We start from the raw sequence: 14,241 nt of genomic DNA, 5'->3' as shown, positions 1-14,241 counted from the left end.
ACGTATGTATTTTTTTGTAATCTTTTACTGTAGAGTGTTTACATTTAGGCATAAAACATTTAATAAAATATTCTAATAATTAAAAAGTAAATGTATTTTGAAAAAGTCTTATTAAAATCTATATTTGAACTGAATAAAAATACTTTGTTTTGCCAGTGACAAAACCTCAGAGACTCTATCCATCTCGAACCACTTTATCCCCTACATTTGTTTTCTCACACACACAGTTAGGATTGAGTGGCAAATTTTTCACACTTATCTGGTGGAAGGGAAAGCATAGTAAATCTTGCTTTATTAACTTATAAACAGTTTGATGGAGCGCAACCGAAACAAATCATTCACCTTTAGTGCCTTGCATGATATTTCACTGCAACTTTAAAACATATTAGAGAGGCGGGATAATACTTAACTACTGTATCGACTCAAGTATTTTATCATGTGAATCATTATGGCACCCTAATGCAATCTTGACAACTAGCAACTGGAAAGAAATATGTACGTTAAAGTGCTAAAAGACTCGAGAGTTATTGCGGTCATTGAGGCAGAGCATGATGTAAGAGGAAGATTATGCTATTCAGTGCTCCTGTGTCTTTAAATGATTTAAAAAGTGTGCTGCAATATGCCGGCGCAGTCGACCATTATTTCTCCAACAATTCATTAAATAAAATAGCAGAGAATGCTGGGTCTGATTCTTTATTAAAGAGTAACATGTTCCTCTGCAGGCTGTAAAAGACCCCATATTGCTTAGCCAAACTCCAGAGGAAAATGTATTATAAAATAATTAAAAACTACTTGAAACATTGTTTAAAAATGGAAGTACAGCTAATTAAAAATAATATTAGATTTATGTTGAGCTCTGTATACATTGTAGTGTGGAATGCTGGTTGTGATCCACAAAGCTGCCAATTCAGCTTTAACTCTTATTCTGCCCCATGTAAAAGACAGAACTATGCCTTGCTGTTCATGTGTAAGTAATAGGGATGTCCTAATTTGGGTGTGGTCATTGGGAGGTGCACTTGTCTTGCTCTCAGTGCCTAGATAAGGATAGTAGGGTTGCATCAGGTAGGGCATCCAGTGTAAGAACTGTGCCAAACTGTTATGTGGACTATTACGGTACTTTGACAGTACATTGTCTAGGCAATTAAAGGGTGAGGGCCTTGCTCAAGGGCCCAGCAGTGGCAACCTAGCAGTGGTGGGGCTTGAACCAGCAAACTTTCAATTACTAGTCCAGTACCTTAACCGATAGGCTACAACTGCCTAGTTATCATCTTTGGCGACCCAAAATAGTCAATTAAAATATTATTTTCAGATCTAGTTGGGACATGCATAAAACATATTCATTATGTAATGGCATTTGGGCTTCTGTTTGGCTGAAGCTCCCTGAGCATGTGTGTTATTCATGAGCTGTCCAGGTGCCCCCTTCTCACCTTGTCTTTGAAAGTCATTGCACTCTGAAAGATTTATAGCTCTCCACGTTTCTCCAGCAAACGCCCTAATGGAATCTGAAGAGTTTGTGCACCACATATAATAACTTGTTGCCCATCTCTTGCTCTGTACACTTTATTTACCCGTAACTTGAAAGGAACTACCCTATTAGTTTGGAAGGGTGTCATTAGAACTTTGGAAGTTCTAAATGTTTTTTTTTTAAATGCATTTTCTCCCCTTTAGCACGTCCAATTGCCCGATTGCGTCATGCTTCTTCTCCATCAATGCCGATCCCTGCTCTGATTGAGGAGAACGAAGCTAACCCACGCCCCCTTCGACACGTGGGCAGCATGCCATATGCATCTTATCACCTACACTTTGACGAGTGCAGTGCAGCTTAGCGTTGTGTACGGAGAGGACACACCCTGAGAGCACTCTTTTCTCATCTCTGTGCAGGCGCCATCAATCAGCCAGCAGAGGTCGTAATTGCACCAGTCATGAGAGAGAGAGACCCCATCTGGCTTAGTCCCGCCATATCTGAACAACAGGCCAATCGTTGTTCATGTGGCCGCTCAGCCTAGTCGGCAGGCAGAGCTGAGATTCGATATGATGTATTCGAGATCCCAGCTCTGGTTCTAGCGTGTGTTTTTACCGCTGCGCCACCTGAGCGGCCAGTTCTAAATGTTTTTGATATAGAATGGCTGACCATTTTATAAGAAAAAAATATATAAGAAAAGGGAGGTGTTAAACTACTTAGCTGTCTGCACTCCGCAACTTTTTAAGTCAAGGTTAAATAATGCTTAACTCTGCTTAAGTCCAATTGTTAAAAATTCCCTCTCGAAGCATACCTAGACCAGTAGTTAAGCCCGCTGGTGCATGTCTCTCTGTTTACATGAGTGATAGGCTTTATTTTGTCGGGAGGCTTGCTTTGTTCTTGCCTTTTTCGTGTTTTATGCTTAACTTTTGCAAGTTCTGGTGCTTAGTTATGCACCAGCACTGCTCCAGTAGCTACCACTGTATTTACCTATGGTGTTATAGTAGTCCTTATTATTGATCAGCAGGTAGTTGGGTTCTGAACAGTTGTGCACATCAACAGGTTAATAGAATAAGACTTCATACCTAAAATATACATCTAAACCTTTAAATGTAGTTACAGATTGTCTTTATTTATTACATAATGTATGTACTGTGTACTTGAGCACAGAGGAAAAATGTCAGAATTTGGGACTATGATGGCTTTGAGCTCGTCACGTCACCGCTGGCAGCAGACATGTTAAGACATCATTAGGAAGACAAATGTCAACAGTGGTTATCGTCACCTCTCTTTGGAGTGTGATTTCTGAGATGTCTCCTGCTGAGACATGGCACACTTTTTTGACAGGCATCAAGCAACATGCCTGCACAAGACTTTAAAAAGCTCCTGGGAGAAACCATTCAGTCAGTAAGTCATGTCAGTGTACTGCTCCATCATCTCTGATTGTTACCTAGGTGTCAAGTGTTTCCCCTTAATAGGTGTAGATGTGAACATTGCACATTTCCAGGGCTTTAATGAATATTGCACAAGCACTTTTGTGTCACCTTTTCACTCTTGCTGTGCTCTGGAGAAAAAAAAATTGGGTGCTGAAGTGCAGTTTATCAGTTCTGTGGACTATGGCATGTATGGACTTTCAGGTAGTTACTTTGGCCAACATTAAGATAATAAAAAAAACCTTCTAGTATTTGCTTGATTTAACTGCATAATTAGAATTTGTGATTTAAAAGCTCAAAATGATTAGGTTGGAGCCTAGCGGTTAAGATACTGGACTAGTAACCAAAAGGTTGTAGATTGAAGCCTCACCACTGCCAGGTTGCCACTGTTGGGCCCTTAAGCAAGACCCTTAAACCTCAATTGCTCAGACAGTGTACTGTCACAATACTGTAAGTCGCTTTGGATAAAAGCGTCTGCTAAATGCCGAAAATGTAAATGTAAATTTACGTTGATGAAATACATGTGTAGTTTATAATGAATACTGGTTAGGGTCATAGAAGCAGGTTAAGTAATTTAAAAAGGTAAGTGGATTGCTCTCTACAAGATTGGTAAATATGTATACCAGCTTAATCCATGTGGTGATCTTTTATAAACAGCAGGCTTTAGCTGTTTGGAAGATGAGCTGCCATTCTGCATTTTACATCCATTTTCCAAATGCTGCTGTCAGTTCCTCAAACTTCCTGGATTATAAATTGTCTCGTTAAAGAAACAGGCTCTCACACTTTGATCCTGTGTTTATTAGCATGCTTTGAAATGCTTTCTGCTAGGATGCATGTTGCTTGTGTTGAGGGCCAGTGTTTGTTCCACTCATGTAAATATCCACTAAATGAGGGAAAAACTCAGAACTAGAACTTCTTCACAGTCTTGACAGTTGCACTGTATTTCAATGGGCAGCTAAAGAACACCTTTCTTTTTAAAGAATGCAGCTAAGACAACCGGTTGGCAGAAGGTTATTACTTTTCTCAGGCTTCTGTGGATGACTGGCAGGCTTGCTAGACTTTCATTTAAATTGGCATGGCACATTTCACTCTCCATTCCATCATTCCATCACAGTCCTTGGCTTCAGGATGACTTCCAGTCTATATCATGTCAGCTTTTGTCAGACAGAATGAAACTTACTTATTTAGCAACTTTATTTTTGGCTGGGCTCATCTGTGTTTCAGCCTGTTTTTTTTTTGTTTTTTTTGCTATGATTGGGCAAAAGTCTCCTCTCACTTCACTGTGGATTAAGTCTGACTTGAGGGCAAGAAAACCACTCAGAGCAGAGCTGGCATCCACTGGAAATTACATTAAATGGTGTTTTTTCCTCAATCAGCCTTTCGTCAGAAACATATTTATCAGCCTCAAAATACTGCAGGACTGCAGATGCTTTCAATATGTTTCTAAGCCTTTTACTTTCCTTACTATTCTTAAAAGCATTAACAAGCTACGCCAAGCATATTGAGGCTTCAGCATGAGCAGATGGGTGCAAATTAGTTAAAGGGATTCTGCTATGTGATCTCCCATCTGATTTTCCAGTCGCTGGCTCAAAATAAGTAGGTCCCTGAGTTTATACATGATCAAACTCAGTTCCAGTGACAAGCCCTAATGTATTGTGCACTAGCAACCAGAGCCTCTCAAGTATGAAATAGGCGACTGATTATGAACCTAGCGATTGCAAACTGCCATCGAGAAAGCAACGAAAATGTAGCACATGTAGTGTAGCATTTCATATGTTTATGAAAATGCTACACTATAGACTGAACAGTGTCGTTTTTTAGCACACTTTATTAGAGAGTGGTTTGGGACACAACTTTCCAGCTTGCCAGCTGAACTTGCGGCTCTCCTCAGTTTCTTGTGCAACTTGATATAGTAAATTTAGGATAATTATGCAAAATATGCACTCTTTTTCCTATTGGTGATGCTATTTGTCCATGTTTGTCATTCTTTTAGACACATTCCATAATGTTTCTCACTAATGCACTTGCAGTTTATTTACCCGCTGTTAGTTTTATTGGTATTAATGTTTAATGTTAAGTGGTAATTGTGAAAGCAATTTAACACCCAGTGTTTGCTGTTAATGCGTCCATATATAATATAATAGGCGTCCATGCTTATTTGTTTCTATTGGGAGATGCTGCCTGTTCCTGTGATGAAATATTCCTGCTTTTCAATTGTGCAACTATTCCTCAGGGAGAAGTTGTCCCAGATAGTGGCATTTATAAAAACTATATCATGCTGCACTGAGAGCACTAGTAAGAATTTATGTTGTCTTAGAAGGATCATCAAACATTACAACTAGATTAAAGGTTAAAGTAGCTGTAAATATGTGGGCTAGAATAATAAATTGTTTAGTATTTTTAATATTTTGCTTACTAAAATGATCTAGGAAAATATCTACATGTTAGAAATACCAGCATCTATGAATATGCAATTATTAAAAGACCCTGATGCCCCCCTACCCTTCCATTAGAGTAGCTGGCTACCCAATTTTGGGACTGTTTGAGAGGATTCCTTCAGTTAAAATTGTTATTTTTTTAGGAAGTCTAAATTTAAAACAAATGATATGAACATGTAATACTTTACAGTTCAAATACCTGTCCTTGCCATTAAATAGCCAATACGTTGCTGATATGGCAATAAACCCAAACAAACAAACCCAATTTTGGGTAAAATCACATACAATACTACATACAATTGTACTTAATAGTTTGTCAAATATGAAATTTAAATATACATTACCATGATTTAACATTAATATATAGTAACATTAACAAGAGGCCATTTAAGCTATCATGATTGTCTGTAAGTTATTGAATTTGTTAGTCTTGCAGTCATGATATTATATTTCATCTAATAGCCCTGCTATTAGCCCGGCATGGTAGCTCGGTAGGTAGCACTGTCGCCTCACAGCAAGAAAGTCCTGCATTCGATTCCTAGGTGGAGCGGTTTGGGTCCTTTCTGTGTGGAGTTTGCATGTTCTCCCCGTGTCTGCTCTGGTTTCCTCCCACAGTCCAAAGACATACAGTCAGGTTAGGTGGAGCTACTAAAATTGCTCTAGATGTGAATGTGTATTTGTGTGTTTGCCTTGTGATGGACTGGCAACCTGTCTGGGGTGTTTCCTACCTTTGGCCTGGAAAACTGTACCAACCACAATCCTATAGAGGATAAAGCAGTGGTAAAATAGACAATGATTAAATCAATCTAATAGTAGTAACCATGAACATAGCCAACAGGCTGGCTAGTGGTGAAGTGGTCCGGGTCCTTTCTCTGTGGAGTTTGCATGTCTGTGTGGGTTTTCTCCGGGTGCTCCAAGTTTCCTCCCACAGTCCAAAGACATGCAAGTGAGGTGAATTGCAGATACAAAATTGTCAGTGACTGTGTTTGACATTAAAAGCTTGAACTGATGAATCTTGTGTAAACAGTAACTGAATGACCACCCCTCCAACACGTGTCCAATCTGTAGCCACTTCTTACCACCTGCCAGTGTTGGGTTTCCACACAGAGGGGATGTGACCAACCTTACACCCCTCAAACATGGCAAATTGTGTTTGTGTGGACGGTGGCTTTGGTAAGAATCTAGCTGACTTTGACACCAACTTTCTAGCCTGATTCCCAGATCAACTGATCAGGTTGGTCTGGGAATTATAAGTGTGCACCAGTCCTCTTGTGCAACTTCCTTTACCAGCAGCAATATTGATAACATTCTGGTGCCAAGATGCCAAGACATATAAACATCAATCTTTCCTGACCAAACTCTTCAAGGTTTCTTTCTAACGTGTAACATTTTCTAACAGAGACAAGTTGCTCTCCCACTCTTTTTTCATTCATCTGTAAATACAGGTTGGTCATCTAAAACTCATCTAACTTTTAGAACTAGAATATACTACATTAAAACAGCCAAACTTTTTTTCTGATTGTAGCGTTTCATTTGGCATGAACAATAAATATTTACTTTTTTCCTGATTCCACCACTGCCTGATTTTGTCTGGACCGGCCATGTCTCTTTCAATGAGGTTCCCTGTTCCCCCTGCAGGCATCATTTATTATGCTGTGAAGTTTCAATTTCTGCAAGGCCAATGCAATTACGTGTCCTCTGTGGGAGCTCACACCTGCTGTGGAGCCTCTAGGTCCACTAAATTTGTTCTGCAAACAGGACCTTGGATTCAAAGTGTCACTATGCTGTGGCAGACCTGCAGTGTTTTGTTATTAGATTATAGCAGGGTTATTGACACACGGGTGGGTCACTGCAGATGCCATTTCATCTTTACCTTTAATGCTGCTGATTATGAACACATTAAAAGTGGCTCTGTCTTTTTTTTGCTTTCGCTCCGAAATTTACTTAAGATTTAATTTCTGGAAAAGGTATCCATCTCATTCCTTACAAGATGTTTAGGAAAACCTTACGCTGGGCCAACAAATGGAACTTCTTTTACATTTTTCTAACATTTAACCTTTATATTAGCAACTATCTTATAGTATTATGTTCAGGTATTTTGGGTTTTTACAAATGATGAACATGTTCTTTCTTAAAAGTAGCAAGTATCTGAATTCTGAACAGTGCAGGCTGGCAGAGAGTACACTCTGTGAGGAAAACAGGGCGATGGGAATTCTATTTATATCCAGTCATTTATCTGAGAACATTTATCTACAGTGATAAAACAAATGTTTATTATGTTTCATGAGTAATGATGTTAGTGACAATTATTTCATCCAAAGCATCTCAGCAAAGTCAACGTCCAGGGAGGTAAGGTCGGACAGGGTCACTTCACCCTGCCTCTGCAACAGGCAATTTCTGGTAGTACTGGTCCTGGTGCAAACAGGGTTAAGTGCCTTGCTCAGGGGCCCAACAGTGGCTGCATGGCACTGGGATTGCACTGGGATTGTGCTGGGATTTGGGGGGGGGGGGGGGGGGCACACTTGCAGGTGATAAGAAGTGGCTACAGATTGAACACATGCTCGAGGGAAAGTCATTCAGTTCTTTCTTGATCAAGGGTTGTGCAGGTGGTGGCAAATTCACAATGGGAAATTAGAAATGACTGTATTGGGAGATCCTTTATAATTTCGTTCATGTTCAGCCATGTGATTTGTCTGTTTGCTGCAGCTGAAAGGTATTTATATATTTATTTGAATGTAGTGAGATTAAAAGGTTTCTTCAAAAGAGTCATTTAGTATTTACTGTGACAAATTTTTGGAACTATTCATTATGACCATTTATTATATTTGATAAAATTGGCCAATAAGCAGACAGTTTTAGTTAAAATGTACTGGTAACCAGTTACTGTTTACTGGTTTGTTATTAATATGTCAGTGTATAAACACACAATGTTTAAAACAACAAAGTACAGTTTGCAGGCTGCTCCACTGTCCTTTTGTTTGAACAGATTAACAAAAGATCACTTAGGCTATCATGATTGTATCTGGATTTTTATGATCTAATGATTTGAAGAGTCTATCTATTTTTGTCAAAGTGAATTTCTTTGGTGCTGATAAGTCTCTGGTACTTCTGGCCATACAATAAATTGTAGTATTGTTTGGCTAACTGGCAAATTGATTTAATGCTTAGAATTTATACTGACTATGGTGCTTCCTATTTAATTTCTGTATTTTCAAAAATGTGTCTTTTTATGTTTGCATGTTAAATTGAAGATCCTAAACTTAATTCATTAATTACTCTGTCTGAAGTTCTGACATTTGCTTGATAAGTGAATAAGCTAAGGTTTAAGATTCTCAGTTGTGGCGGGCTAGCTCTAACAGCCAAACACATTTTGACGTGTGACATTAAGGTTTCTGTGTGTTTGCTTTATTATAGCAGTTTTTCTGGGGACTGTTTTGGTGAATGCAGTAAAGCGTTTATTTCTTTTTTATTGGTGCCATCGACCCAATTAGTGTTTTACCACAGTAATTCATATTAAATATTCTCCTCAGGTCATTGGTATAATTATATGTGAATGAAGAAAACATGCAGTGTGTATATAAACCATACTTTGTGGGTTACACTGTGCCACTGACAAACCTTTTTTTTTTAAACAAAACAAAAAAAACCCACTAATTAGCAAGAAGCAAATGCTAATTTCCAGCTGCAATTATTATAATACCTTCATCTTCACTACATGCATGTTCTCACCTGTCACATAACAGAATTATTTATTGTTTGCCCTGCTGGAGCAAAAGCATTTCATTGCATGATTAATTTTGTGTGTTCACTCTTTCCACAGCGAGCGAGAACTGCCATGACTTTCACCCAATGTTTTTCACTCATGACCGCTCCTTTGAAGAGTTCTTCTGCATTTGCATTCAACTGCTTAACAAGACCTGGAAGGAGATGAGAGCCACATCTGAGGACTTCAACAAAGTAAGGACAACATATTGATTGTAGAGTATCAAGGTCTTAGTTTAATAGAGCCCTTGAAATGAAATGAGTTGGTAATAGTCTACAGATTTTTTTGTTGTAAACTTCTTTCTCCTGGCCATTTACAACCCTGAATCAGAACAATTTGGGACAGTATGGAAAATGCAAATAAAACTTAACTTTGACTTTCATTTCATTGCACCCAAGATATTTCATGTTGTTTCTGGTCGTCTTCATTTAATTTGTTAATATACCTCCATTCCTGCATTTCAGACCTGTAACACATTCCAAAAATGAATTCAGGAGCTATGTAGGGCTATTAATGAGGTAAAAAAACTAAATGAGGACATTTCAAACAGGTGATTTTAATCATGATTTGGTTGCTTAATGTAATGCAAATAACACACGGAGATACGTTCCAACAGAGCGCCATTTATTGCCACTCACTCTTGATGACATCATTAACATGTGCCACTGATCTACAACTCATCAGCAACAGCCATTCAGAAATTAAAACACACTGATCTACTTAAACTTTTAGCATTTAAAAAAATCATCTACTACTGCCACATCTAAACACACTGTTTAAACACAATAAAAATCGCTTTATAAATGATAAATCGCTCATCTGAGATAAAGAAAACATATCTTGTCCCGGCCTGGAAACAACGATAAATCCATTAGTGTTATGAAATTAAACAAACTACACCGTCTCCCGTTTTCCTATTCAAAATCCAGCAGGATTTTTAATAAGTGTGCTTTGGTTTTTAATAATCTAAAAACGTGACAGAACTTTAACGGAAAATTTTAACTCTGCATCAATTCTAATTGGTCCATCGCGTTTGATTGACATCCACATCTTCCAATTGTAGACACTTTTGTTAAACAAGCCAAAAATGCTGCTAAATGTACCGTGTGTACAAATAAAAACAGCAGTTTTGCATAAGTGTGATGATGTAGGTTCTGTATTTATTCATTTAGAAGATTTGTTTCACAGTCTGAGCATTGTTATTTAGAAAGCTAATTTGACCATGGTGCATTGAGACATGTATTATTACTGCTGCATTGTTTGATAGGAGAAATGACGGTATCGGATTGGTATCGGTATCGGCAGATACTCAATTTGCAGTATCGGTATCGGTATTGGACATAAAAAAGTGGTATCGAGCCAGTTCTACCCCGTACTGTTACGCACCTTAAGACGTGTTTCCAGGAAGAATGGGACAAAATAAAACCTGAAACACTTCATTGCTTGGTATACTCTGTGCCAAAACATCTTTTGTATATAATAGCAACATTAGTGGTAAATGCTTTGCTGTCCCAACTTTTTCTGATTTGGGGTTGTACTTTTGGAGTAACTAAGAACCTAATAAAATAATGACTTAAATTAGGAATGCTTATGATTACCAGATTATCAAAGCTGTTTGATTCATGATTTTGGTCACAAATGTACATTTTGTAATAGTTGATTTAAATTAGAAAACGAGGTGTGAAGACACACACATCAGTAGCACAGTGAGTGACTTGTGCTGAAATCTGACTGGGCAGAAAATTGCTGTTGCACACAGTATGTGTGATGAGGTCTCAGAGTAGGTTATACATTACTTATGGCTGCAGTGAAGTTATTCCTACACTTTATTTTAGCTAAACACTAAGCACACATTCATTTAATCAAAATGAAGTTATAGAAGCTGTTTTCATGATTTCTAAAATGAATATGTAAATTACAGATCATTAGTTTATATATATTATATATTTATATATCATATAGTTCATATATTTTAAATGAAACATTTTAATTTTAATGAAACATGACAGTGGTGGCCTTGTGGGTAGAGCTATCAATTGGAAGATTGTGGGTTTGAATCCCAGCTCTGTGCTGGATAATGGCTGACCCTGTGCTCTGACCCCAGCTTCCAAATGAGCTTTGATATGCAAAAAAAACATTTTATTGTACTGTACACATGTATGTGTATATGATGACATATTTTTCTTATATTTGCTTCTTTTTTATTTTCTTTAAATACTTTCTTTAATACTTTTCCTTTTAATTGAGCTTTTCACTTTTATTTTCTTTCAGTTTACCCTATTGTTTTCATGTTTTGTGTTGTTCTCTGTACATTTAGTCATTCTTTCTAACACAACAGACAATAGTGCAAAAGATCTCAAGGTTTAGAATTAAAGGTAGGGTAGAGTGGGATTGCTTAGGTGTAAACAGGATAGTCAATCGTGAATAACCAGGTTTAGATGTGCAACAGCTTGGAGAAGGAGCTGCTTCTGAGGCTGGTCGTGTGGGCTAGGAGATTGTTGTAGCATCTCCCAGAGGGTAGGAGGGAGAACAGGCTGTGGTTGGAATGAGTGGGATCTCTACTGATGCTGAGACCTCTGTGCAAGCACTGTTTATGCTAGATGATTTTCATGGCTAAAAGCTGGTTACAGATGATATGCTGAGATGCTTGACAATCCTCTGTAGGGCTTTCTGGTCCAATGATCTGCAGTTACTGTACCACACTGAGCTCCAGCTGGTTAAGATGCTCTCAGTGGTACAGCAGGAGAAATTAGTGAGTAGTTTTGCTGATAGGTGGGTACGTTTTTAGTCTTATAAGAAAATGCAGGCATTGTTGGGCCTCCTCTCATGGACTTCACACATCAACTTTCTTGTAAAGGTCTTCATTGATGTGGACTGCAAGAAATTTAAAACAAGAGACACTTCATTTTAACCTCATTAACATAGAAGAGTGAGTGACTGCTTTTAAACTTACTGAAATTAACAAATTGTTCCATTTTCTTCTGTATATTCAATTGGAGATTGTTGGAGGTACACCATGCTGCAAGTTGCAAAATTTTATCCTTGTAGGCTGTCTCATTGTTGCCGCTAATTTGGCCACAGAGTTGATTATCATGTAAAGCTGGTGTGTTGCCAGGCAGTTGTGGGTGAGGAGGGAGTAAAAAGGGGGTCCTTAGAACACAGCCTTCAGGGGTGCCTGTCTGGATGTCAGGAAGGTCAGAATGGGAGATGTATGCCTGCCTAATTTAACAGACTGAGGTCCTTTGGTCAGGAAATCTCGGATCCAATTATGAATGGAGGAGTTAAGACCACGGTAGGGGAATTTAACTGTTGTGTTAAAGGCAGAACTGTAATTAATGAACAACCTCCTAATGTAGGCATATTTATGTTCCAGATGAGTCCAGGTAGTGTGCAGAATAATGGCAATGACAAATATAATTGGAATTTTTTTTATTTTTTTTATTTTTATTTTTTTTACCCCTTTTTCTCCTCTTTTAGCGCATCCAATTGTTCAATTAGCATCGTGCTTCCTCTCTGTCTATGCCGAGCCCTGCCCTGACGGAGGTGATTGAAGCTAACCCGTATCCCCTCCGAAACACGAGCAGCAGCCAGATGCATCTTTGCCACCCACACATTGACGAGTTTGGCGCCACCTAGCGTTGCATGCGGAGAGACACACCCTAAGGGCACCCTCTCCCATCTCTGTGTAAGCGCCTCCAATCAGCCGGCAGAGAACGCAATCGCATTCTGACAGAGAGAGACCCACATCCGGTTCTTTGTCCCACCCCCCACATGAGCAACCGGCCAATTGTTGCTCATATAGCCACTCAGCTTCGAACCGGTAAAGCAAGGCTGGATTCGATACCACGCTTCTCAGAATCCAGCCCTGGTTGCAGCGCGTTTCTTTTTACCGCTGCGCCACCTGAGCGGCTCTAATTGGATTGATTGAGAAAGGAATGTTTCCTTAATGTGAGCCTGTACCAGTTTTTCAAAGCACTTCATCACAATAGGAGTGAGTGCTATGGGTCGGCAGTCATTTATACCTATTGGGGGTGATTTCTTGGGGATAGGGATGATTGAGGTGGTCTTGAGACATGTGGTGACTATAGACTGGGACAGTAAGAGATTAAATCATAACAAAGTTCATCTAATAGGAAAGCACTATAGACAGTGGGGTAGGGGTTGGCACTTTTGTTATCTCTTATGGTCTTGATGCCATGCAGGTGGTCTGAGTTAAGCTGAAAGTGGTCTTCTATGAGTATCGTATAGTTTAGTTTGGCTGTTGATATGCCTTTTTTGAGGTTGACTTCGTCTTGGGCTTTCAGTAGTTGCTAGACTTCACTAGTCATTCAGGGTTTTTGGTTTAAAAAGGTGTGGATTGTTTTTTTTGTTTTTGTGACTGCTTAAGAGCAAAAATATTACGATAATACAGATAATGTGAATTAATTGATGTCATCCTGAGAGCCATATGGCCAGATGAGCAGCCATATTCCCGTCTGTGTTTTCAGTACTGTAATTAAAAAACGGCACCTTCTGGCCAGACGGCTATTTTCTTTTAGCTGCCTTGATGCTTTTATGAGTGGTTTATAGGTTGGGCTGAAGAACACGCGGAGGTGGTCAGACTGCCCAAGGTGGGGGGCAGAAAGTTGCTGTCCTTAAGTTGAGTCCCTAATGTTGGTGTAGAGGTGGTCCAGAATATTTTGTCCTCTTGTAGAACAGGAAATATGTTGATAATTTGTGTGTGTGTGTATGTGTATGTGTGTGTCTGCCCTGCGATGGACTGGCGCCCTGTCCAGCGTGTTACCGCATGCCTTGCGCCCATTGAAAAAGCTGGGATAGGCTCCAGCACGCCCCAAACACCCCCACCCTGTCACGTCCCTAACTGAATAAGCGGTTAAGTGAGTGAGTGAGTGAGTACCTAGGTTATTGGAATTGAAATCACCATTTATAATATTGCCATCGTCTGGTTGCTTGGTTTGTTGTTGCTGACAACATATTGTAGCTGCTTAAGAGCAATGATGGCTTTAGCATGCTGCAATGGTAATGGCTGTGAACTCCCTAGCTAGGTGAAATGGTCTATACTTGACCATGAGCAGCTCAAGATCAGCGGAGCAACACCTTTGAGAAATATTTATATTACTGAACCATGAATTAGTCACATAAATACTT

The 14,241-nt window shown here is 39.1% G+C and overlaps 1 protein-coding gene across 3 annotated transcripts in view; it reads left to right on the top strand.

Moving 5' to 3' along the window:
- The window catches only part of elmo1 (engulfment and cell motility 1 (ced-12 homolog, C. elegans)), a 124,756-nt gene that overhangs the window by 85,892 nt on the left and 24,623 nt on the right, over positions 1-14,241 (top strand). For all 3 annotated transcript variants that reach the window (XM_063014171.1, XM_063014155.1, XM_063014163.1), the window contains one exon: positions 9,151-9,287. In XM_063014171.1, coding sequence (XP_062870241.1) covers positions 9,151-9,287 — 137 coding nt within the window. The remainder of the gene's footprint in view (positions 1-9,150; positions 9,288-14,241) is intronic.

Source organism: Trichomycterus rosablanca, chromosome 2, assembly GCF_030014385.1.
Source record: "Trichomycterus rosablanca isolate fTriRos1 chromosome 2, fTriRos1.hap1, whole genome shotgun sequence".
In the NCBI taxonomy this organism is placed as follows: Eukaryota; Metazoa; Chordata; class Actinopteri; order Siluriformes; family Trichomycteridae; genus Trichomycterus; species Trichomycterus rosablanca.
The sequence above is the reverse complement of the archived record's forward strand: the minus strand, read 5'-3'. Positions and strand labels throughout refer to the sequence as shown.